General features: G+C 38.3%; 2 protein-coding genes across 4 annotated transcripts; one reads left to right on the top strand and one right to left on the bottom strand.

The window, feature by feature from the left end:
* The first annotated feature begins 849 nt into the window (after window positions 1-849).
* LOC114141333 (methionine aminopeptidase 2) lies at window positions 850-8,139 on the top strand. Its single transcript, XM_028011784.1, has 11 exons — window positions 850-1,006; window positions 2,872-2,982; window positions 3,064-3,126; window positions 3,225-3,327; window positions 3,416-3,577; window positions 4,399-4,580; window positions 4,676-4,770; window positions 4,847-4,943; window positions 5,927-6,030; window positions 6,104-6,219; window positions 7,262-8,139. The coding sequence occupies exons 1-11, from the start codon at window positions 850-852 to the stop codon at window positions 7,512-7,514; spliced, it is 1,443 nt and encodes a 480-aa protein (XP_027867585.1). The 3' UTR covers window positions 7,515-8,139.
* Window positions 8,140-9,551: 1,412 nt separating this feature from the next.
* Window positions 9,552-22,576, bottom strand: usp44 (ubiquitin specific peptidase 44). Of its 3 annotated transcripts, none has more exons than XM_028011782.1 (6): window positions 22,486-22,576; window positions 17,968-19,676; window positions 16,373-16,571; window positions 15,375-15,483; window positions 15,071-15,276; window positions 9,552-10,756 (listed from the first exon to the last, which is right to left on the bottom strand). In XM_028011782.1, the coding sequence occupies exons 2-6, from the start codon at window positions 19,504-19,506 to the stop codon at window positions 10,632-10,634; spliced, it is 2,178 nt and encodes a 725-aa protein (XP_027867583.1). In that variant the 5' UTR covers window positions 19,507-19,676; window positions 22,486-22,576; the 3' UTR covers window positions 9,552-10,631. The 3 variants fall into 3 exon arrangements, with proteins under 3 accessions (XP_027867583.1, XP_027867582.1, XP_027867581.1); XM_028011781.1 differs by having other exon boundaries at window positions 15,375-15,480; window positions 16,373-16,769; XM_028011780.1 differs by having other exon boundaries at window positions 16,373-16,769.
* Between the last annotated feature and the right edge of the window lie 2,707 nt (window positions 22,577-25,283).

A 25,283-nucleotide genomic window follows, 5' to 3' on the forward strand; every position in this document is an offset into this window, starting at 1 on the left:
TGCACAGCTTCAGTTATTACAACTGAAAACCAGCGATCAGGCCCGAAACCTGGGAGTAGTGATGGACTCTGACCTGAACCTCCAGAGCCACATAAAGACAGTTACAAAGTCGGCCTTCTATCACCTGAAGAACATTTCCAGGATTAAAGGACTGATGTCTCAGCCAGATCTAGAGAAACTCATCCATGCGTTCATCTTCAGTCGTATTGATTATTGCAACAGCGTCTTCACAGGTCTGTCCAACAAATCAATCAAACAGCTGCAGCTGATCCAGAATGCTGCTGCTCGCGTTCTCACTAAAACCAGGAAGATAGAGCACATAACACCAGTTTTAAAGTCCCTCCACTGGCTCCCTGTAGCTCAAAGAATAGACTTTAAAATACTGTTGTTAGTTTATAAATCACTGAACGGCTCAGCACCACAATACATTAAAGATCTGCTTTTATTGTATCAACCTTCCAGACCTCTCAGGTCTTCCGGTTCTGGTCTGCTCTGCATCCCCAGAACCAGAACCAGACGAGGAAAAGCAGCTTTCAGCATCTATGCACCACAAATTTGGAACAAACTTCCAGAAAACTGTAAAACAGCTGAAACACTGACTTCTTTTAAATCTCAACTAAAAACCCACCTGTTTAGAATTGTATTTGAAATGTAATCAATTACAAATTTATTGATGGAACTTGATTCTATATTGCATTGTGTTTCTGTGTTTGTAATGATGTAAAGCACTTTGAAATGCCTTGCTGCTGAAATGTGCTACACAAATAAAAATTGATTGATTGATTAACGAGTGTCCGTGAACGCAGCAACGCTTCCCTCCTGCTTCCTTTTCCAGCAGCGCCTGCGATCATGGCGGACGTTGTGGCGGAGCAGATAGTGAACCAGAAGCCTGTCCACGATAGGGAGCTGAACGGGGACGCCGAGGTCCGGGAAGAGGCCGACCCAGTGGACGAGGCAGCAAAAAAGAAGAAGAAAAAGAAGAAAAAGAGCAAGTCTGCAACGTCAGGTGAGGGTTTTCTGTGGCTGCTGTTGTGCTAACAGGCTAACGAAGCTAACATTAGCTTAGTTAAAGCTGCGTCAAACTAGCCAGGGTTAGCCGCGTCGGAGTCGGAAATATTTAAATGTAGCCTTATAATTTACATGACATAAATGCTCATACACTTATATTTACTACTCTTACATTGCATACTTGTTTCAGAGTGAAGTTTTGGGTTATAGCGGATCGCTAATGATAGCAAACTTTCTACGTTAATTACAGCTGTGAAACGCTAAGCCAGCTGCAGTTTCTTTAGTCTTCAGCCTGTGAGAAACTAGATTATATGTTGCTTTAAAAACAGGTAAACTAAAAGATGTCAGTTAATAAAAACGATTAAACTTGTGCTGCGTTATTCCACTCACTTTAAAAATACCGGTTATGATATCTGAAGTGGGTGAAACATTTCCAAATTGGATGAATTCAGTGTTATTGTTTTTAAATGTAACAAACCAGAATGAGAACCTTTCAGCTTCCCCGGGTTTGTTTTCAAGAAATGTATTCAATGTACGACAATTCTGTTTTTATAGTCTTGTTTTTAAAGCCTATTCTCGTGCTCTTCGGTTTTATTGACAAAAATTTAAAAAAGGCTTCAATAAAGCCAATGTTACGTAGAATGACGTAGTTTAGGATTAACTAGTTACATTTTTTAACTATTTGTGTTACTTTAAAGGTTGAACTTGCCCTCTAATGGATTGCCATTGTTGTTTAACATGGCAATTTTTAGTTACTAAAACTTTCCTTCAAAAATAAGTGAATCTCCTTACTTCCGGTAAGTTAAAGTCAGCGTTGTGTGTTTGACAACAAAATCCATCAGCTTTTCTAGAAAAACAAGCTCAATTTAGCTTGCATAAGCTTTTCAGTTTTATAGTCTTAAAAAAAACCTATACATATACGGGCGTTTATTTTGAAAGGGAAACCGGAAACGCCGCAGCTAACGGGCGGAACTTGACGTTTCCCGTCTTTTAGCCATGCGTGTTTTACAGCAGAGTATATTGGACTTTGTCAGGCCTCAGCAAACGCTTCAGAACAAGAAACACGTCTTTAAGTATAAATTGCATAAAATTAATGTTTCAGAATATTTGTAAAACTCCTTCCTGTTATCCGATCCCACCTTTTGGCTGCTGCTCACCGATGGCGTTGAAACTCTGCCAAGTTTTCCTGATTCGTAATTCTCTTTTGAATGTAGTTATTACGTAAGAAAACAGGAGAATGTGTCATCATTAATCAGCAAATTAAATAATAAATTAATTACATTGTCTCAGCCTCTCTCAAACCAAACTTTGCATTATATTTCACTTTTGTTTGTTACAAAAAATTAAAAGCCCACTCTAATGATTACAACTTATATTTTGCATATCTAATTATTATTATTATTATTATTATTATTATTATTATTGTTGAATAAAGTGTTTGTGTAGGCAAAGTATTGTACGTATTTTTTCACTTCAAATAAACTTTAATAACTTGTTTTATATTTTAATTATTTAAAAGTTGTAGTCCATATCACCTAAATGTGGACTTTATTTGTTTGTTGCTTACTTTACAAAAATGCACCGTGTGATGTAGTTTAAAGTTTAACATTTTAATTTAACGGTACACAGAAATAATTAGTTTATGCTTTTTAGCCGTAAAGAAAACAAAACAAGTCTTTCTTTCCTCATTTTATTCAACAGTGTGCAAATCATGGAATTTAATACCTTCCTTAAGAGATAAAAAATGTCAATTATAAACTAGATATTGTCCAAAGAACGTTTAGTAGTCGTCCTTTTAGCTGTGAAAAAGCACTGGTAAATACTACAGTAGCTGAATCATCTCCACCTGTTTCCCTGCTGCAGCTGTGGAGCCTGAGGCGGACGGTGTGGCGTCGGACGGCATGGTGGAAGTGACTAAGCAGCTGGAGCAGCAGGCGATCGAGGACAAGGAGAAGGACGAAGAAGGCGAGGAGGGTAAATATTTAAACAAATCAGCAGTTTGTTATTCGGTTACTTTAACGTCTCAACGTGTCGGTTTAACGGCTGTTTGTTCAGATGGAGACGACGGCGAAAACGCAGCAGGGAAAAAGAAGAAGAAGAAAAAGAAGAAGAAAGGATGTAAGAGGACGATTTTTTTTTTTTTGAAGATTCATATTCTAAGATAAAGTCATGCATTGTTTTTTATTTATTTGTTTATTTTTTGGTAAACTTTTCAGCCAAAGCTCAAACGGATCCTCCGTCTGTTCCCATCTGTGAGTTGTACCCAAGCGGCGTGTTTCCCATCGGACAGGAGTGCGAATATCCCGTCTGTCAGGACGGGTGAGTGTTTTTGCTGTCTCTTTATTTTCGGTGAACATCATTTGGTTCTCCGAGGTTGTCGGTGCTAACCCGTATTGTGGTTTCCCAGTCGGAGTGCGACGTGGCGTATGACCATGGAGGAGAGGCGGGTGATGGACAAAGCCAACGAGGAAGTGTGGAACGACTTCCGGCAGGCGGCTGAGGCCCACAGACAAGTTCGGAAACATGTCCGCAGCTTCCTGAAACCCGGACTCACCATGATAGAGATCTGGTGAGGCGGCTCACATCTCAGACACACACTTGTTTAATAAAACGGTTATTTTCTAAATGCCTACACATTACTTTATTTTATAATTATTAGAGATGAACCCCTCTGGAAAAAATTAAGAGACCACTTAAAATGATCAGTTTCTCTGATTTTACTTCTTTTTATAGGTTTAAGTTTGAGTAAAATGAACATTGTTCTTTTATTCTATGAACTACTGACAACATGTCTCTGAATTTCCAAGCAAAAATTTAGTATTTATTAGCAGAAAATGAGAAATGGTCAAAATAACGAAAAAGATGCAGTGATCTCAGACCTCAAATAAAGCAAAGGAAACAAATTCATATTAATTTAGAAACAAGAATACTAATGTTTTCATCAAGAAGAGTTCAGAAATCAGTATTTGGTGGAAAAACCAGGAGGTTTTCACTGCAGTGGACCCTGCTGGACTCTGGCCTTTTAATTTTGAGACAATCTAGAACTAATACCCATTTTTTAAAAGCATCGGATTCCCATTCACACAATTTCTCAGTCTTTCTAATACAATAACTTCAGAAATTAAGTTCTTCCCCAACTGGATTGAAGAATCATTGCAACCAATCAATTATGGACTTCCTACACATTATTTTTATATTAAAGTTAATAAGTCTGAACTAAGAAGAGTATTTTTGTAGAATTATCTAAATTTTCCACAAATTAAAACTTCAAAGTTAATAAATAAATAAAACAGATTCCTCACTCAGTTCTCTTTGTGGTTTTTAGGCGGTCAAGCCTCTTTTGTTTAGACGTTTTCCTTCCCGGTTTTAATGTTTTGCTCCTCCGCCCAGCGAGCGCCTGGAGGATTGCTCCCGTAAGCTGATAAAGGAGAATGGGCTGAACGCCGGACTGGCCTTCCCCACCGGCTGCTCCCTCAACCACTGTGCAGCCCACTACACCCCCAACGCGGGAGACGCCACCGTCCTGCAGTACGACGACGTCTGCAAGATCGACTTCGGCACGCACATCAACGGTAAAACGCTGCTTCAGCTTCGCTCTCCGACAACAGCTCAAACATCAGATCTCTAAATTTTCCGCCATTCTCCTTGCTTCCGGTGTTTCCCGCAGGGAGAATCATTGACTGTGCCTTCACCGTCACGTTTAACCCAAAGTACGACAAGCTGCTGGAGGCCGTGCAGGACGCCACCAACACTGGAATCAAAGTAGGACTCAAACATGTCGGCCATGTTTGATCTGTAAGGAACCTGCAGCTGACGCGCTGCTGTTTGTCTGTTGCAGAACGCCGGCATCGATGTGCGTCTGTGTGACGTCGGCGAGGCGATTCAGGAGGTGATGGAGTCCTACGAGGTGGAGCTCGACGGGAAAACATACCAAGGTGTTTATTAGACCTGGTTTTATAACAACATCCGAATAGCGGATTAACAAGGTTGCTAAACTTGCTAAGCCCGGTGGTTGGGCGCTCGGGGAGTCATTCATCCAGCGGCCCGTTGTGTTTTTGAGTGAAGAAATGTTTAAAGTTGACAGGAAATTCTAAAATATCACTTGATAATCATGTGTTATTGGAAGATTAATACCTGAACACCGAATATCAAGTCTTAAAAAATCCAAACATTTTTTAAAAACTTAAATAAATAAGCAGTGGTTAGCCTAGTGGGGGCACAAATAAGCCTGGTGGCCCGCCAGGCTTATATTACACTGGAGGAAACCCTCTGATTAGAAATGAATGAGTTTTTCTTTTTCATACCAGATACAATTTCTGATTTTACTGGTTAGTATATTTACTGAAAGGTTTTTATTAAAAATATACAAATGTACCGAAACCACCAATGAGAAAAATAAAATAATAATAAAATCCACCTATAATATCAGATCAACCAGTTTAACTAAAATCCATTTATTTCTGAAGCTGCAACAAAAGTTGATTTAAAAATAAATAAATAAAAAATAATATTTATAGTCACATTTTATTTTATTATATTTTTAGACACTATTTTATTAGAACATCTTAAAATTTTGAGGAAAAAAAGTTGTTAGAAGAAGAAAAACGCTTGGATAGTTCATTGTTCTGTTTCATTTTGGAGTTCTCTTAAAATTGCAACTTTATTCTCCTAATATTACGACTATTTTTCGTGCATTTTGACTTTATTGCCGTATCACTTTATTCTTATTTTTATTGCTACTACGACTGTATTATCGAAACATTATGACTTTATTGTAAGAAAAACTTTTGCTTGACCTTAATATGACCTAAAATCAAAGCAGCTGAAATATTGATAGAAATGGATTTAAGATGCTTTTAATAGCATAAAAATACGGAAAAGTTTTTTATGTTCTTATTGGTTTTATTTATTTCTTCAGTGAAGCCAATCAGAAACCTGAACGGTCACTCCATTGGCCAGTACAGGATACATGCTGGGAAGACGGTTCCCATCGTTAAGGGAGGCGAAGCCACCAGGATGGAGGTGGGTGGTGTTTACTGGTTTTAATGGTTGAACTGGGATGTCGGTCTGTGCTGAGTGTGTTTTCTGTGTTTAGGAGGGAGAGGTTTACGCCATCGAGACGTTCGGCAGCACGGGGAAAGGCGTCGTCCACGACGACATGGAGTGCTCCCACTACATGAAGAACTTTGACGTCGGCCATGTTCCAATCAGGTGAGGCCGCGCCGCATTCGCCGCTCAGTTCAGAGAAGATTTCGATCCCATTTCACTTTATTCTTGTTGACTGAAGACAGAAAATATTCTGTCAAAACATTTAATCCAGCTGACGTTTACTGAATCCAAAAGTTTTCCACATTTTGTCACAGCAACTTTTAAGTTGACATTTTATGTGAATCGTAATCATAATTATTGGAATAATCAACTGATTTAGTAATTGGACAAACTAAAAAAAGAAAATCTGCTGAAAGAAGAGCAGCAATTAATCCAAAACTGTATTAAAAAAATACAAGTTTCTATGTAAAAATTAAAAAAGCTTTGTAAATATGTCCTCAAAAATTAAATTAAAAATGAATCTCTTATTAAACTCTATTTTGTAATTATTAATCAATTAACCCAAATTAATAATGGAATTAGCCCTTTAATGTATTGATAAGTCAAGCAGAAAGAGATGAGATTCTCACCTGCTGTTATTAGAAATATTTTCCTTAACTACAAATGATCAGATGTTCACTAAAGGAATGCTGTTGTTGTGTTTTAGACAATAAAATGTTTATTTTCCTATTTAAAACAGAATTTGAGTTATTAATTTGCATGTTTTAATGTATTTCTAATATTGTATGAAAGAGTATTAAATGTAAAATCTGCAGAATATACCCAATTTTAAAATCTGACTAAAATAATCACTAGTTGAATATGAATGTGCATCCTTTTCTTCAGATGTTTATTTTTGGTTCACTTGATAATGACACAACTTTTTATTACGTTTGAATCGATTCATCAGTGCAAATTTCCTTAACTTTGGGAGCGACTTTCTTGCTACATTTAACGACATTTCAGACAAAAAAAATTGGTATTGGCCAAAATTGGAATCAGAAGGTCAGGCTTTTTAAAGATCGCCCAGAAAACCCCTATATTTTTATTTTGATCAATCTATCAAATAAAATCTCTATGAAAACATTAAAATTTGTGAATGAACACAATATAGGTATTGTATGAAAGTTAGAGTTAAATCCTGCTGCTCTTCTTTTCCCTCCAGGCTGCCGCGAGCGAAGCACCTGCTGAACGTGATCAACGAGAACTTTGGCACGCTGGCGTTCTGCCGCCGCTGGTTGGACCGCCTGGGCGAGAGCAAGTACCTGATGGCGCTGAAGAACCTGTGCGACCTGGGCATTGTGGACCCCTACCCCCCGCTCTGCGACACCAAGGGCTGCTACACGGCTCAGTTCGAGCACACCATCCTGCTCCGGCCCACCTGCAAGGAGGTGGTGAGCCGAGGAGACGACTACTGACCCCCGACCCGACCTTTCCACCCGGCGCCCCGTCACCGCTCCTCCAGACACTGATTGAGAAACAGCAGTTTTATTCAGAAGAGTCATTGAAACTATGAGAAATGTTGTTGTAGGCCGCCTACAATGCACTCCTCAGCTTCCAAGGAGAGATAAAACTCAACAGCAAACTTTGGACCTTGTTTAGAAACGTGTTGCAGCTGCCAGCGAACTCGGTGCGACCCCCAGTATTAAGAGAAACGCAAACCCAGAACCTCCCTGTCAGGTCTAACGACTCCACTCTGAGACCTTAGTTCCATAATCAACGAAGATGCAGATGATTTTACGAAGTATTCAGCTCAATGCATGATGGGAAATCACTGCATAGAAACTTTACTGCACATTTAAGCGCGGGTTGCTGTAGTAATAGATGCCATCTTCATTCAGACGCCACATCCCTGCAGCTGTGTGTCCGGCTTCTGTCGCTACAGGAGGGAAATCTGCACTCTGACCCTCCAGTCTCTGTAAAATATCGTAGAAAAGCGGCAGCAGAGACTGTATGCTCCAGTTAAGATGCTTCATTTGGAACTCTCCTTGGAAATGTTTTTGTAAGAAAAAAAAAGATTGATTAAAATAATTTTTGCTCATTGCTTGTTGTTTTTAATGTTTATAAAAAAAAGATATTTGACAAATTCTTCTAACTTTTTATTATTTAGACCTATTCTGACTACTCTGTTGAATAAACATTTCATTGAACACTTAATTTGTAGCAAAAGATGCGTCTGTAGCTAAATAATACTGCTAGCGTCAACATATGGTTAAATGGTTAATAATTACATAGCAAAAGCTGGTTACTAAAGTTTTTGTTTTATTTTTTTAGCTAATTTTATCCAATATGTAAGCTAAAACCGTCACTCACATATTTCTATATGAAACATTTACATACAAGTTTTATTTATTTTTATCTTAAACACAGAATGATCATACATATTTTGAAAGTTTTGGATTAGTTACTGCTCTGAGTATGTTCAAATTGCCTTTTTGAGTGTAAATTCCAGTTAACGATTAATTGATTACCAAATTAGTTGACGATTATTTCAATGACTGAATCTGATAAATTGTTTCAGCCCTAAATATTTCTATATTTTTATTGTTTTGTTCCATTATAATAAAACACATAAATATACAATTAGATGTCAATTAGTATTTACTTAAAATTTTTTAAGTTTAGAATAAGTTAAAAACGTAAATCAGTAGTCCGTAGTCTTTACCTCTTTACCAGCGGTTTCCTAACTCCAACGGTCATTTGGTGGGACAACATAGAAACACACTAAATTAAATATAAAAAATACGGAAATTAAATGTTGGCAGGGCAAAAGTCCAGCATCTTTAGCTGGTAAATTACTATTCGTATTTTATTGCACGTAAGCACCAGACAATTAAATTTTTCGATTGTCTACTTGAAACGAAACGGCATTAGTAAAAAAAAAAAAATATATATATATATATTTATATATATATATATATATTTATTAGGTTAGCCATAACATGTTAATCACAGAACCTAAATTTTGTTGTATCAGGACTATTTTATCTATTTTTTCCGGCGGGGGCGAGCAGACCTCTTGATTGCTCCAGGCGGTTGAATCTACTGCTAGCTAGCTGCTAATAAACTGCTGCTAGCTAGTTAACTTTTTTACGTCTATCATAAGTAGAAATATATCGCCAATTGGCCCAATTCTGTTGCCAACCATATAATGTAAGGCACATTATGTGCAAAGAGAGACATACACAGTATTACAAAAATAAGAAATACACCAAGCCGCTGACAAGAAACCCCAAAATGTCAGTTTTTGCTAGCATGATCTCCCAACCAACCCCTGTATTTGTATTTTTTTTTTCTAAACTTTATGCAAGGTGGAATTAGGAAGTCCTAAATTTTTCTTAAATTGGACTTGCTCTAACCTGTTGATAAACTTTTTAAAATAAAGTAATAATCAAATATTGACTTTGTTTAAAGTGGTCAGATACCATATTTTAAAAAAGACAAAAACTCCCATCTTTGTAGAAAAATGAAAAAATAATCTCATTTATTGAGGTAATTTTTTCTAGACATAAAAATTGAGGTAACAATTTGCATAGCATAACTTCCATAAAATTTACACACACACACAAACACACCGTGAAGTAGTAACCAAAATGCCAGAAACCGACCATTCAACAGTGAAAGGAAAACCAAGTGTGCTGTGATTCTTCTCTAATGAACAGATTCATACAGTAAAATCTTTATAAAAACAGATGCTGGTGTTGAACAATGGATCATAAAAAAATTTAACATTTGATGGTCGAGTTCGTAAAACCACTGAAGATTGTATAAAAATACATTCATAGACTAAATGCTGGTTTTTATGGATCGCAGTGCTGCTGAATTGATAAGAACTATAAAAATACTTTGAGACAAAAGGGCACTTTTTCTATTATTGTCTGCTTGGGGATGTTTCTGTTAAAGCAGTTACATTCTGGAGCAGAAAGGTGGCAGCACAATGCTACAGGTCATCCCTTGGGAAAGTTTCCACCATGTTGAATATTTATTCAAACCCAAACGTCCTGTCCTGTAGGTTTCCATATTTTTTTTTTTTGAAACAACCGTAATTTGAGTACAAAAAGAAGTTAAAAACTGTATAAACTAGTGCATTTCTGTCAGGAAAATGACCCGAATGCCATCTTGAGTGACTGACATGTTAACCTACATCCACTTCAACAATCTAAAGTGACTGAGAAACATTTCAGCTGCTAAACAGACAAACATTTACAATCAACAAGCGGGCAGATGAGAACTCTCCCTGCCAGAGACAAACCTTGGCTGATACTCTCTTCTTAATAAAATACAAATTTACATAAATCACATCAGCATTTTCTTTTAAAATACCTACATATATAAACACCATTTACAACAAGTTCACAAAGCAGAACTTGGTTTTTACAAAAGGAGTCCTTCCTCTTATTTTTCCTAACTTAGAAATACAGACAAAAAAAAAAAAAAGTCCCATGATCCCAGGTTTTAGAAGAAATACTGGAAAAGGAGCGACAGGTTGGGCCGGGATACAGTGGAGGTCAAAGTTCAGGAGAGAGGTCCTGATTCTATAGTGGCCGGTCTTTGTCCTGAGTTACTCGCTGTGTGTAGAAGAGGATGTAGGCCTGAGCCCGACAAACCTCGTCCACTGAGCACACATTCAGCTTAGAGTCATTACAGTGAACCCAGAAGCCTGGAAAAGAGAAGATTAGAACAAAAATTTACTTTTTCCATCAAAACAATGTAATTACTTTTTATACAATAAAACAGTTCAAAGAGTTATTTCTTGAACAGTCGAGTTCAGAATAAAGAGAGAAATTTAATCAAGTCGGTTATATAAAACCCAAAAACCAGGAAAAACTTGCTACAAGAATATAGGCAACATCTGAAGTTTGATAAAAATGTACAAGTTATGATATGCCTGCTGTTTTATTTACACTTTCCCCTCTTATATTAAAATCCTGATAGGATTTTATCGTGAACGTTTTATGTTGTCAAATGTTTTTGATTTGAGGTCTGCATTCTTAGGTGGGTTGAAGTTTTTAGTGATTTAAAAAAATAAATAAAAAATTTAAACCTCATGTTCTTTTACACTCATTTTATTCAGGCACTTGGCAGGCACAGTAATAGAAAGTTCTGTAGGTTAATCATGGATCGTTAATCTATCTGTGTTCAGAGATTGAGTCACGGGGCTGGAGTGTAGCATGAAATTAAATTTTTGATTAAACTCAGTACTGAGGAGATACTTTATTGCTAGCATAATAAAAGAAAACGGGTTTTATTTACAGAAAAAAAGGGACGATTCACTTTATTTGGGAAATGCGTATCAACAAAGCTGTATATTATATATTTTACAACATAGCTGGTCTGTGTCAACACTGATCCATATCAGATGTACAACAGATGTTCTTCCAGTCATAATCCATTTCCTATGTAAATATGTTTGAATGTAGAAAAAAACTGATAAGAGTTATACTTTTTGGCTCAGAGAATTCAAATTACAATTAATGGCAATTTACAATTTACTTACAAAGTAAGTAAATAGTTACTTTGATTAGCATTAGTTCCAGTCTATTAACTAGTCACGTACGTTGGACTTTCTTTTAGTGTTGTAGTTTGGCCGCCATCCAGCAGAGGGCGCCGTTGGTCATCCTTAAACGGAGCCGTTCATACAGAAACAAAGATGGCGGCCATATAAGAACGTTAAAAAAAAGAAACGGTCCTAATAGAGTCAGGTGCGGCGTGTAAAACGCACTTTATGCGGTTCTGTTTAGAAATATAAACACTTCTGAAGTTATTTTGAAATATAAATACTCGACAAGTTCTTTAAATTTCACCTTAATAGGGCTCATTTAGCCGAGCTACGTGACGGAGCAGTCTACTTCTCAACAGAAAATAATGATCTGCTACGAAGGTGAGGATGTGAAGACAGAAAAGCGAAGGAGATAACGCAGAAAAATTAAGAAAAACATGATTTTGAGGGTTGTCGTGAGTTAATATACTTCATGGAGCGGGTTTTTGACATAAGTTCGAGTAATTACAAACTGTACTTTTGTACGAATATCGGTTCGTATTTAACTTATTTTAGTCTTTTCATCTTTTATTTTTTAATCGGCTGTAACACCTGCTTTGTTTTAATAACATGTCTAAGTTTGATCATTCAAGAAAATTCAATGAGTATTTAATACAGATAAAACAAAATAATGTTAAAATGTAATGTTTTTTAAGTCAGCATATTATGAAAAAATGAGCCCTTCGTGTTACTGCTACAGAAAGAAAATTCTGGTTTTTAGTAACATGACCGCTTATTAATTAATTGTTAATCGATCTATAAGATTAACTAACTTTAGATTAACTCATTAATCAATAACTATGGCTGACTAAAAAAAAAAAGAAACAGTCATTGACGCACTACTTCACCATATTTTTACTCAAGTAAAAGTAAAAAGTAGCCATCCATGAAATTACCCGAGTAAGAGTAAAAAAGGTGTAAAAAGGCCACTCGTGTTATTTTATGTCACCAGATGGACTAAAAATATAAAATTATGCACAAATTCTGGAATATTTAAACCTAAAATGAAAACATTGATACATACAAATATAATAATTACAACAAAATTAAAGCAGAAGAAGCACTTTTAAATTTGTTTTTTCAATATAAAACGTATGTAACTCGTACCTATAGTAGGTTATGTTAAAACAGGATAGCGTACTTCCAGTAGTAATGCATAGTGGTACATTCACTTGATCATCAAATGGCAGATAAAAAATAACATGAGAACAACAAAACAAGAAGTCTCGGTTTAACATAAAATGTAGATCTGCAACTGATGCATTTTTGGTTAAAATATTTTCATCCAGTCAAGTTGTTCATAGTAGGTAGAGTATCCAAAATTTTTACTCATTTAAGAGTCGTGATACTTCATAACGATATCACTCAAGTAAATGTACAGTAATTAGTTACAACCAGGGGTGGAAATTAAACATTTTCTCCACCAGCCACTGTGGTTGGTGGAGAAAATTTTTCATCAGCCACTGTTTTTTTTCGTCTTTCAATTACAAATCCCACCAGTACAATCAAATGACATAAAATACATGATTTATTCTTAGCTCTATGAAAACCAATTTACTGACAATAAGTTTACCATACATACAGTACAGACCAAAAGTTTGGACACACCTTTTAATTCAATGAGTTTCCTTTATTTTCATGACTATTGACATTGTAGATTCACACTGAAGGCATCAAAACTATGAATAACACATGTGGAAATATGCACTAAACAAAAAAGTGTAAAACAACTGAAAATACCCCTTATATTCTAGTTTCTTCAAAGTATCAACCTTTTGCTGTGATTACTGCTTTGCACACACTCTGCATTTTCTTGATGGGCTTCAAGAGGTCGTCACCTGAAGTGGTTTTCACTTCATAGGTCAACCTGCCCTGTCAGGTTAATAAGTGGGATTTCTTGCCTTATAAATAGTCATGAAAATAAAGAAAACCCATTGAATTAGAAAGGTGTGTCCAAACCTTTGGTCTGTACTGTATGTACACTTGTAGTAATTGCTAACAGCAAATTTAACTACACAACCCAAACATTTTTGCAATCATTTTCCATGTTGAACATTTCCACATTTTGGCTACAACTCCCCCAGACAATATTTACTGAAGATGTCTTAAGTAATTTTTTTAACATTTTTAAATGGTATCAATAGCTGTTTTCTAACAGCTATTTGTTGTTCCTATGTTTTCTATTGAAATTCACAATTATTCTTATTACTAAAAACATCTCAAAACGTGATCATTATTCATTCCACATGCCCTCATCATTCCTGTGTTATCCCCATACCTGTCCAGTCTTCCGTTTTTTCCGGGAAAATATTGTATTTTACCTACTGTGTTTTATATCCCCCCCATACTTCCCTCCCACGTTAGCTTGTAAAGGCGGGGAGGGAGAGTAATACCTTCGTGATGTGGTAATTAACATCTTGACACATTTTTCTGAATAGACTTACGCACTTTTTAGCTTTAGTTGTTGTAGTTTTTCTGACCTGTTAGCTGAAATGGCTCTATTTATACCCTTGGTGGAGAGGGGCGGGCCAAGGAGGACTGAGGGATTTCATTGGATAAGCCCAATGTCCATCAATGAAATCAATCAATGTGCTGCCGCGGTTGATAAAATTTAGATTTGATATATATTTTTTGTTAAATTATGACAGTCTGGTTCCGTCCCACATACAGTATGTACATCAGTCTGTAGTTCAGTCAGCCACTCCTTCCCTGGACAGAAGTTGAAACTGAATGCAGCTTGTTTTTTTCTGTTCAAATTGTTCAAATTGTTTTCTGTTCAAAATTGCAACAGGTGTTGCTCCAATTTACACGCCACTTCATACTTTTACCCGCATTTGGCCAGTGGCAGGAGCTAATTTCCACCCTGGTTACAACCCAACTCTGGTGATACAAATCAGGTTTAATCCATGCAGGACCAGAACTATGGATGCACCGATCCACTTTTTTTACTCTCTGAGGTTTAATATTGACCAATCTCATACAAAAAAAAGTTCTGGATTAACTTAAAACATATTTTTAAATATAAATGTACTGAATTACAAATGTATTTGATAACTCTGCACCAGTACAGCTCACTTAAATACACCAATGGCTTCAAAAGTTTTGTCAAACATGTAAAAACAACAATTTGCTCAATCAGTACAATTAGGAGTAAAACAGCCAATGGAAAGTAAATAATCAACAAACTGATAAAAGCAATAAGCTGACTACCTTGGTCAAACATGTCAAAACAAACTGTAAAACTTTCTTTCAAATGGTGCAGAAAGATAAATCAGAAATTCTAGCATGAAGTTGTTCAGCGAACAAAGCATAGAATTAGACTGAATATGTGTGCCCTTAAGGATACCTGATTTATTTTTTATGTCATGACCGATACAAACTGTATTTCTTTTCTTTTTTTGTTCATTCTAATAATTTCAGCTTTTTCCCCCTCACCTCCTTCTGTGTTGTAGCAGTAGGCAGTGTAGTGGCCTGACCCAAATCCCTTCCCATGATGCATCACGACAGCAGAGAGCTCGTAGAGGAAGTGCTTGGGGCGCGGAGACCCTGCGGCGCTGGGGCTGCAGTAGGACTCCATGTTGAGGAGCTGGTCGAAGCTGACGTGGACTCCGATCTTCTCCCGGTGGTTCCGCCCGGACCACCTGACCATCAGACACAGTGAGTCGACCAGCTGAAACCTGCTGCCGTTTTACCAAATCTGTGCGGCTAATTAGCATGCTAACTTGAAGCATGATCTCACCTGAAGCGTTTGAGGTGAAGCCTGAGGACCTGAGGCAGTTTAAAGACCATCAGCTGTTTCTTTGCTTCGGTCAAGATGACTGTTTTGGAGCATGTGCGTCGTCGGGCTGCTGCGAGAGGAAGGTAAAATATAAACTTCTATTACACTAAATGCTTTTAATACAGAGCATTTAGCTTAGAAACAGGTTTGGAGAGGTCTATACAAAACATCGCTCTTAGAAAATTAAATTTTAGTCTTGTCAGTTCTGCCTTTTTTGAGCTTCTTTCAGAATGAGCAGTTTCAGGGCCTCTGTCACTTTAAATCCTGATAAGCTGCTGCTGGCCAAGCCCCCAAACTCAATGTTTACACTCACACGTGAAAATGGCTGCAAACAGATATGCAATTATTGAAACAGCTGAAACAATTGATCGGATTAATCGATTATTAAAATATTAGTCGACTAGTTTAGTAATCAATTAATTAACTGGAGTACAGACTCCAAAAAATGGCATTTGCTGAAAGAATTAAGACAAAGCAATCAAGTCAAAGCTGTAATAAAAAATTAAACATTTTGCATTTAAGATGAAAACAAAAACCTTTTTAGTCTCTAGATATGCTCTGCCAAAAACTTCTTTTGATCATCAACATAATCGATAGAATAATTGATTACTAAAATATCCCTAGAATTTATATAACTTTACATCTTTGAAAAGCAGAAGTACAGCCTCCTTCACAAGCAACAAGAATGCAACATGTAGTTTGTGAACGTTGGGCAGCTAGTCTTTTACAGCGGCCATTGTACAGCACATACCGCTGTATGTGCGGTACCAATCAGCTGGTAAAACCAGCTTGGTTTTACCAGCTGAGGGTTTTTTTAAGCACTTGGGGTTTTTTCAGAAGCAGTAGAGACCCAAATGGAAGTAAAAATATGTTGCACAGTAGCTCCCCATTACATTAAATAAAATATCAGGTGTAAATGTTTTAAAAGCGAGGCGGCTCAGAGTGTTGCACTCACTCACCGTTGCACTGATCGCAAGCATAAATGTTTCCCTCCAGCGCTTCTGTTTCTGTAAACTTGGCCAGCATCTCGGTCAGGTGGCACGGCGCCTGCGTGGCCGACTCCCTGCTGTTTCTATGGTAACGCTCGGGGAACTCCAGAGACAAATCCCAGAAAGGCTCCACAGTGTTGGAGCGATGGCTGCAGGCCAGGCACGTCACCTGCATAGATGAGTCGGGATGAGTGGAGCTTCCCTCTTTGTCATGCAGTCTTGAGTCGGGGTTATGGTGAGCAGTCAGAGTAGAGAGTAGCTGAAGACACTTGGCCTTCTGTCCAGCTAGAGCAGGTGTCTCAGTGTGTGCCCATGCTACAAGGAGGCATTGCTTATCTTCTTCCACATACACATCCTCTACAGAGCCCTGCAAAAGTATTTATTAGGGATGCTCCGATCAGGTTTTTTGCTGATCACCCATGAGGGCCGATCATCTGGATTGGGTGTTAATTTTTCGCTTTAGGTATGAATGCTACTATGTGATCTGGCAAAATGGAAAAATTATATGCCTATAAATTGACCTAATTTAGACATAAACATGTAAAGTACTTGCAGCAGCTATTCAGTCAACAGGACAACTGAAAAACCTGCAATCAATAAAACAACATTTAACAGTAAGGTTCTCTGTACCATAAATTATATGAGTCAAATAAATCTCAACACTGGATATATCAAATAATGTCAACAAAAAAAGAAAACATTCATTCCAAGTCAAATGCAGGTTGCATCAAAATAAACAATCCCGAGTTACTAAATCAAAATTTCCTGAGAGCATGGCTAGCTGATTAATGCTGTCTCTGATTGGCTAGCTGATTAATGCTGTCTCTGATTAGCTAGCTGATTAATGCGGGCTCTGATTGGCTGTTTCTGACTGAGCTGAGTAATTCTGCAGGACACAATGAGGAGCCTGAGGAGATTGATTTTTTTTTCTCCAGAGATGATCTGTTTTAGCAAAAGTTTTAATTATGTAAAATAATGTTTTTGTTTAAGTTACATGCTGCAGATTAAGCAGACGTTCGGTGTGAAAGTTCACTGCCGGATGGAGGTTGAGCGGTGCTACGTCTGTAGCGCATAGCGGCGGTCCAACAGCGAGAGCGAAACCAGCGTCTTACAGCGCTAGCTCGTTAACTTAAATAATTTTTTGGGTTATTTGTTTAGCTTTGTCACCATGATGCTCTTCCGGGTGAGTGTTGACAATTTCTTTACCTGTTGTCTAATCGCTCCGGACGACTTTGTTTTTTCTGCAGTGAGCCTTGATGTAGCCAAACTCTGTCAAGTGCTTGTTTTTTAAATTACATATTAGATTCGTTGTGTTGACGCATTTTGATATACTGCACCCCAAGATGTTTTTCTGCAACACTTAACTCTGGTCACATTCGAAAAAATCCAATCTGTGTTTCTCAAACTGTCATAAAACAATCAGACGCAGGTCACTTTATGGCAAAAAAAAATTTATTTGGGTCACTTCAGGCTGCAGCCTCAGTCACTAAATGCATCTGTGAAGCTTAGAGCAGAAGCTGGACAACAGGGTTAAAGGTGTGTGTGTGTGTGTGGGTGTGTCATACCTGGCTGAGAAGCTGGCCGTGGAATATGGTGTTGACGACGCTCAGAACCTGCTTGATGAGGCGTTTCTGTGGGACTCCGGTCGTGTTGGTGTGCTTCCCGGTGCTCTCCAGCTCCTGCTGCACCTTGTCCAGCAGTTCGCACAGGAACTCCTGCGCATCCTGCTGGGCGTAGCCCCTGAACGCGGGGATCAGCTGCCACACCGAGTGCAACATGGCAAAAGGCGAGACCAGCGCCCACTTGCCGGACCACATGACCTGGAACAGGGTGTGCAGCTCGTGGCAGAGGGAGATGTGCTTGGAGCTGGGCTCTTTGGGTTGGATTAGCTCCATGCTGCGGCCGCGCGACGCCCCGCCGCTCAGCCCCGACGTCGACTGGAGCCCCTTTCTCTGAGACAGGGGGAACTGCGTTGTGGTTTTCACCGTCAGCTGGCCGTGGACGGCAGACGCCAGCAGCTCCAGCGCCTGGGTCAGGTCCAGGCGGAGAAAGCACTCCCTGAAAACGTGCAGATGGCTTAAAACCTGCAGGATGGAGTTCATGTAGCAGGTGTTCCCCAGATTCCTCAGACCCGTCACGCCGGGAGTAACGGTGGGACGCCGTTTGAAAGGCGAGCCTTCCTGCTTGCTCCTCTGCCGGCGGCGGACTGGCGTCTGGGCGCTGCGGGACAAGGATGGCGTAGTTCTGGGCTTAGATTTGGGGTTAGAGGAACGTCTGTGGGATTTGGGACATGGAGGGGACTTTTTCGTCCGACTCACTTTCTTAGGCGCAGCAGCAGAAGGACTTCGAGTCCGTGACCTGCGAGAATGAGATGAGGCCGTTTGGCTTTTTCTCTTCTTGCGATCTTTTTGAACAGTCGGCACGATTGTCGCATCCACGACTCTCTGGCTCTTCCGACGCAGACGACGGCTCTTTCTGATCGGAACGTTCTCCAGTACCTCCTGCAGCTGCCGTTTCAGAGCACGTCGCCTCTCCCTGGCCTCCCGTTTCTGCTCCTCCTCTACCTCCCTCCTCCTCTCCTCTTCCTCTCTTCTCTTCCCACAATCGGTTAAACCAAACCAGAGGCGGAAGATGCGTCCGATGAGGGCCCGGCGGCGATGCCAGAGGGCGGTAAACATTCGGTCCTCGTCTCTCAGCTGCAGCTCGCTGGCGCCGCATGGTATGAGCGCGTCCGATCCGAAGCTAGCCGAGCGCAGGGTTCGCCCGCTGCGCGTTGTGACTTCATAGCGCTGGCTCTGGATGGCGCTGAGGGTGCTGCGGAGTAGCTTCAGATCCCCAGTAGCGTTATCGTTCAGCACATAGTCGTCGCACAAGTAGCAAAACACATACAGCTCGTTAACCTCCATCGCCAGCGGGTGGCGCTGCTGCTGGAAGTGCTGAAGAGCATGCTCCTCGATGTAGCGGCCGCACGCCACATGCGCGCAGCCCAGGCAGGCCCAAATAGACTCGGTGGTGTTGCAGTCCACGCAGTGCCACTTCTGGGGGTTGAGTATGGAGTGGTCTGGGGCCAGGCGCAGCCGCCCCACGTGTTTACACCTGTCCATCACACAGGCCTGCCGGCCGGCTGAGCACTCTGCCTGCGACAGTCAACGCCTGACTGCGGGTTCGCGTACGAGGCAGAGAGTGCGTGTGTCTCTTTCAAACTAGCCTCATATTACCATGGTAACCACAGTGAGCGGAGAAATGGGAACATCCCAGGACATGGCTGTGGTTTCTGGAAGAGAAAAAAGCTGTATCTAGTCTGTACTGAAGGTTTTATCAACTCTATACTGACAGGCGGCAAACAAATTCTAACATTACATTTAAAAAATAAACCAACTTTTCAGTAAATAAGAGTTTACTTTGTGCTTTCAAACAGTTTAGAAAACATTGACAAAATTCTACTATAGAGCCGTTTAGCCAACCATTTAGCATAGAGCTGAAATGACTCCTCTGAATAACTGATTATTGAAGTATCTGTCAGCTAATTTTGTAATCCATTAATCATTATATGTGTTTACAGACTCAAGCTGTCATTTACTGAAAGAACACATTCAGAGCAGTAATTAAGTCAAAACTGTACAAAAAATATAAACATTTTGTACTTAAGATAAAATATCCCTTTGTCTTTAAATATGTTCTACTTAAAACTTCTTAATTTGCAGTTTTATCTTTGGCTGGTCCAGATTCTGTGTAATAAAATCTCTAATTAAGAACCTTTTGCTATCCAATTATTAATCAGTTAATCCAAAAAATTGTCAACAGATCAGCCCTACACTTTATTGATTAGTCACTGCTGATTTAGAGTACACAAAAAAATGTAGGCAATAAAAGGTATTTCTTATTTAAAAGACAAATTGTTTATTTGAACCTTTTCATGTATTTCTAATGCTGTGTAACAAAACTTAAATGAAAAATCTTCAAATTAATCATCAGTATAATCTATAGATTAATTAATAACTAAAATAATTTCAGCCCTAATTTACTATTTCTTTCATTTAAAAACTGAAAATAAAAATTGATTGGTGCAGTAGTACATCTGCTAAATGTAGTAGTAGCGTTCAAAAACTTACTGCAGAGTATATGGAACATTTTTATTATTCTTCCCAAAATAAAGAAACAAAAATATTTCCAGACCACCAATTTGGCCTTGCAAAAAGAGAGAAAGAAAAGGATATTAGCTCTTCTTTTAGCCACCTGACCAGCAGTGTGCAGCAACAGTTAGACAGTCTGTGCTTCATTAACTCTATGAAGATAAAGGTCAGCGCAAAAATATTAACGACTTGTGTTTTAAAGTAATCCTTTAAATTAAGAAAAAATAACATTCTATGATAAAAGATTCTTGGCTGATGGAAAATAATCTTGTATATTTTAGAATTTAAAAACCGACCCAGGCCTAAAATAGCCAGTTAAACTTGGATGTGAAACATCAACCTAAACCTTTTCTAAAAATAGTAACAGAAACACAAACTCACTGAGCCCAGAGACACAAACAGCATTAGAGCGGCATGGATTAGCACTTCCTGTTATGAGCTAATATGGATGTTTTAGTTGTAGATAATAAACACATGTGGTGTTAGTTTCAAACCACTTTTAAATGTAATTAAACAATCATTCCGGAAATACATTTGAGTAAATCTCTTCTTCTGTTGGATTCAAAACTACAACCAATAAAAATACTCAGACGACCAATTTTACTCAGACCACCAACGTTGGGCATAAAAAAAATAATCTGAAATTGGCATCACTCAGTAAAAGCCTGACATCATTTATGGTTATAATGAGGATGTTGAAATTTCCACACCAAGGTATAATCATCTGTCCTTTGTACTGTTACTCTCCTGCATAAATCCCTCAAGGAAAAGCAATTTCTTCATTTATGGACAGTGTGTGACTCACTCAACCGTTGTTCCGACTAGATCAGGAAGTCAACACGCTACAACTGCATTGGAATAACTAAATTAAACCGCATTCTTTCTGCCTTATTAAAACTACAAAACTCTTCAACTTCAAATAAAGAAATGAGACAATCAGCACGTTTTGATCTACAGTAACAAACGTGCTGTTTGGTCTGAATAAGTCTATTACATGTTTATTAACTCATAATATTCTGGTGTTAATTCTCCTTCAGGGGATTTTTTTTTTATTTTGACAGACAGCTCTTTAAACTTTTGCAAACTTTACGTACTAAAAAGTTTATATGCAAATCACCGATCATAAAAGCTAAACGTTGTTCATGGACTCGAGTCGATAATTGCGCTTGTTTACCGTGCAGGAGTGGGCGTGTTTATTTGTTTTATAAACCGTAAATATCAAGGATTATACAGTAATATAATATATTTGACTTTTCTTAAGATGTATCCACTTATAGCTGCAACAGAACATTTACTTAATATATTAAAATAAAAGTGGTGTAATTTAGCATTAAGAGTCGTGATTGTTCAGAGAGCCAGCCAGAATTTCTTAGCGAGTTAGCGCGCTTTACCAGGGTTGTCCTTGTGGTTGCCTGGTCTGAACATGAAGCTTCATTGTTGCATAAATGCATAATAAATACGCCCAAACTGAAGACAACCATTAAACGGTAAAAGAAACAACAATTCATTTCACATCAGCATGAGAATGCCTTCTGTTTTATTATGCTAATATTTCAAAAAGTGGTGCATCCCCAGTTGCTAACTTGAGCCAGCTAGCTTCGGCTAACCCGAGATCTCTGAGGTTTATAAAACAAAATATAAACCCAGCGACTCATCAAACACGAGGAACAACACCGTCGAGCAATTTAAACTTAAATTAGAGTTCATTCACAGTTTCCGATGCATATTATTCCTGATCTCAGATTTGTGATTAAGAGATTAGTGAGCTGCTAATTTTAACCTAGCATGCTAACTAGCATTAGCATGCCGGGCTGATATCCTAACTAGTTCACGCGTTTATCGGCCCGCCTTTCACTGCGTCCGTCGGGACTTTCCACCAACTCCCAGATTATGATCAAACACTGTTCTCATGAACAAGACAAGTCGTTATTTTAGAAGGACGCAGCTTACCGAGGCTCCCCTTCACGGTTGTTACTCCTCTGTTTCTAAAATGTTCGCCATCTTGTCAATCCCTGTCGCGTGGTGTTAGTTCGAGCGCGTCCACGAGACGTGACGTTTTTGTTGTTGTTTATATTGTTGCGGGTAGTTTATTACTATTTAGTTATCATTTACAACCAAACTTGTGCGTCACATTCACTTTTTCATTTGCTTTCTTCAGTTTGACAGCTTCAAAATATTCTTACGTATCTTGATGAATTTATTAAACACCACATTTGGATTTATTAAAATGATTATTTTTATGAAATAATTGCAGAGGAATCATTTACAAAAGAGAATAATATCACCACAGTTAGATAGGTGTTATACATCCTCTATTGCGTGTATATTACTCTACATTTAATATATGCTCATCAAAATCACACTACCTTACTGACACAACAGATGTGACCAACTTTAATCGCTAGAGGGAGCTGTTGCAGTAATTTTGAATTGCGTCAAACAGTGAGTTAAGCAAGTCTGTAAAACAAATGTAATATCGTTTTTAGTTTTGCCTAGTTTTCTGTTAAACCAGACATTTTTACCTGCCAAGCTCCAATTTTGTTTGGCATGAAACTGAAAAACTGGACCTTCAGCTAGAAGTAAAGAACATAAGGTTTACAATTCAATCCACAGGCTGGATTTTGATTTATCATTTTCCAGATCTTGATTTTAGATAAAGACGATGGACAAATATTGACTTTGAACATCCAAGTCTGGAAAAGTCGACATAACTCTGGTCCATCCTTTGAGTTTTTCCTTCTTTTTTTTTTTTTTAAGTTAATGAAACAATTGAAAGATATTCTTATTATAATCTGTTTCAGGTAGCGTGGTGATGTCACTTTCCAGGACGTAACATGTGTATTTATTTTCTGTTGGCTTGTGTTCCTGTTTGTGTACCTTCAGAGTCTCTGAGCTACTGTAGGATACAGGTGCAGAGTTTCATGCTGGCTTATGGGGGCTGCATGGTGGTAGTCACCATCTAGATCCCATCAGTGCAAAGAAAACATCATTACGTCATCTGTGATAGCAGGAAACAGTGCAATAACCATATGATAACTGTGCATAAATATATGAAATCTTTCTGTGCATTTTTTTGCAGAGGCTCAAAGGCATGAGTTAGGTTTCATCCAGGAAAGTTTGCTTGAAGGCTCGTGCTTTTCATCTCAACACATGCTCCCTGATTGCATGTGAGGAATCCCTCTCATGTTCTGATTAGTGGGGAACTGATCCATTCAAACCTTGTTAAATCTTCCTGTGAGAAGGGGGGAGAGTGCAGATTAAGGAGCGTTTGTGACTTGGAGAAAGAGGTATGTGTTGATGTACCATGCAACGCCTGTGAATCATCTCTAATGTTTTTTCTCCCTTAATGTCCCCGGGCAATAACTGCTTTCATGTCCACACATGCAAACCCTCGTTCCCTCGCGTGTTCTTTTTATGCACCCTTCTCATAAACACTTTATTCACTATTATTTAACTGCTAAAGATCTTGTGAGATGAAGCATATTAAGTAATTTAGCGTTAATATTTAATAGGATTTTTACTACTGGCGAGATGAACAGATTTCTATTCGTTGTTGTGGTTCGCCTGCTTTGCCTTTACAGAACATTTAATCTCATTCAGTGTCACAATTTTCTCAGGAAACCTTGTTTTCAGTTAGCAGGCTGAGAAAACCTGCTGTACTCAATATTTTCAGCACCAAACAGCAGAAATGATAAAGTCGAATGTAGATTTTCCCATGAGCTGGTGGAGATTTCCAGTCACATCTTAATGCCTAACAGATTTGAAGATATGGATGGATAACATCAATTTTCACAATGCAAACCAAGACCTTTCTGTTAAATTGAATAAATATGCAGTCCTTGTTAGTAATAGATTAAAACACCCCAATGTTTATTCCCTCTTGAAATGGCATTACTTAAACCTCAGACATTTAGGCTGGTGTGCTCCTGACAGTTGAAGTGACTGTGAACTTCATGGTAAGATCCAAAAAGCTTTCTGGTTACAGATTTAAGGAGATCTGAAAAAAGAAATAAAGGAAATCAGCTATTTTGCTATGCAGAAAAAAAGCTCCCAACATTCCCAGGTCTCTATGCAAGTTTACCTTTAAAGCAGGCTGAAAAACACTAAGAGTCCAAAACCATGCCTGCAAAATCATAACATAGATTACACAACCTAGAACTTCTGGAATAATGACAGATGAGTGAAAAATGAAAATATTTGGACAGTATATTAGGAAAAGAGCTTCATGCTAACTGTGGAGCATGGAGGGGGAAGTGTGATGGTTTGGGTTGCTTTGCTGCAGCAGGAACTGACCAGATCATCATAAAAACCAACATGAATTATTCTGGGTATCAAAGAGGGATTGAGGGAAGTATGTGTTTAAAAACAACAACAACCAAAAGAAAGCTGAAGCAGAACTGAACCTGCAGCGTGATGACATTTTTGTTGCTTTGGAGACTTCTTTTAGCATTTTGCGATCTGCTTTAAGGGTTAACACATTGCAAAAACACAAAGTTTTATCAAATATTTTTGTCTAGTTTCTAATCCAAACATCTTAGCACACTTGAAATAAGACAAAACTAACTTACAAATAGAACTTACAAGTAGATATTTTCTTAGTATTGATAAAAAAAGGTGCTAATCCCACTGGCAGATCCTTTCACTTACAAGAAAGTTATAAGTGTGAAAGAATAACGAATTCTTGACTTAAAATAAGCTCCTTTATCTTGCTAAAAATGGTACTTGTAAGTCAATTTAGTCTAATTTAA

The sequence above is a fragment of the Xiphophorus couchianus genome, unplaced genomic scaffold, assembly GCF_001444195.1.
Source record: "Xiphophorus couchianus unplaced genomic scaffold, X_couchianus-1.0 Scaffold1000101, whole genome shotgun sequence".
NCBI lineage: Eukaryota > Metazoa > Chordata > Actinopteri > Cyprinodontiformes > Poeciliidae > Xiphophorus > Xiphophorus couchianus.

Bases quoted from the DNA above. Each gene is read 5' to 3' on its own strand.
- LOC114141333 (XM_028011784.1), top strand. From the start codon at position 850: ATGGCGGACGTTGTGGCGGAGCAGATAGTGAACCAGAAGCCTGTCCAC. The intron at 6,031-6,103 runs GTGGGTGGTGTT...TTCTGTGTTTAG, and splicing joins GCGAAGCCACCAGGATGGAG to GAGGGAGAGGTTTACGCCAT. The intron at 6,220-7,261 runs GTGAGGCCGCGC...TTTTCCCTCCAG, and splicing joins GTCGGCCATGTTCCAATCAG to GCTGCCGCGAGCGAAGCACC.
- usp44 (XM_028011780.1), bottom strand. From the start codon at position 19,506: ATGGACAGGTGTAAACACGTGGGGCGGCTGCGCCTGGCCCCAGACCAC. The intron at 15,484-16,372 runs GTGAGTGAGTGC...TTCCTCTCGCAG, and splicing joins TGCTTGCGATCAGTGCAACG to CAGCCCGACGACGCACATGC. The intron at 15,277-15,374 runs GTGAGATCATGC...TCTGATGGTCAG, and splicing joins CTTCACCTCAAACGCTTCAG to GTGGTCCGGGCGGAACCACC.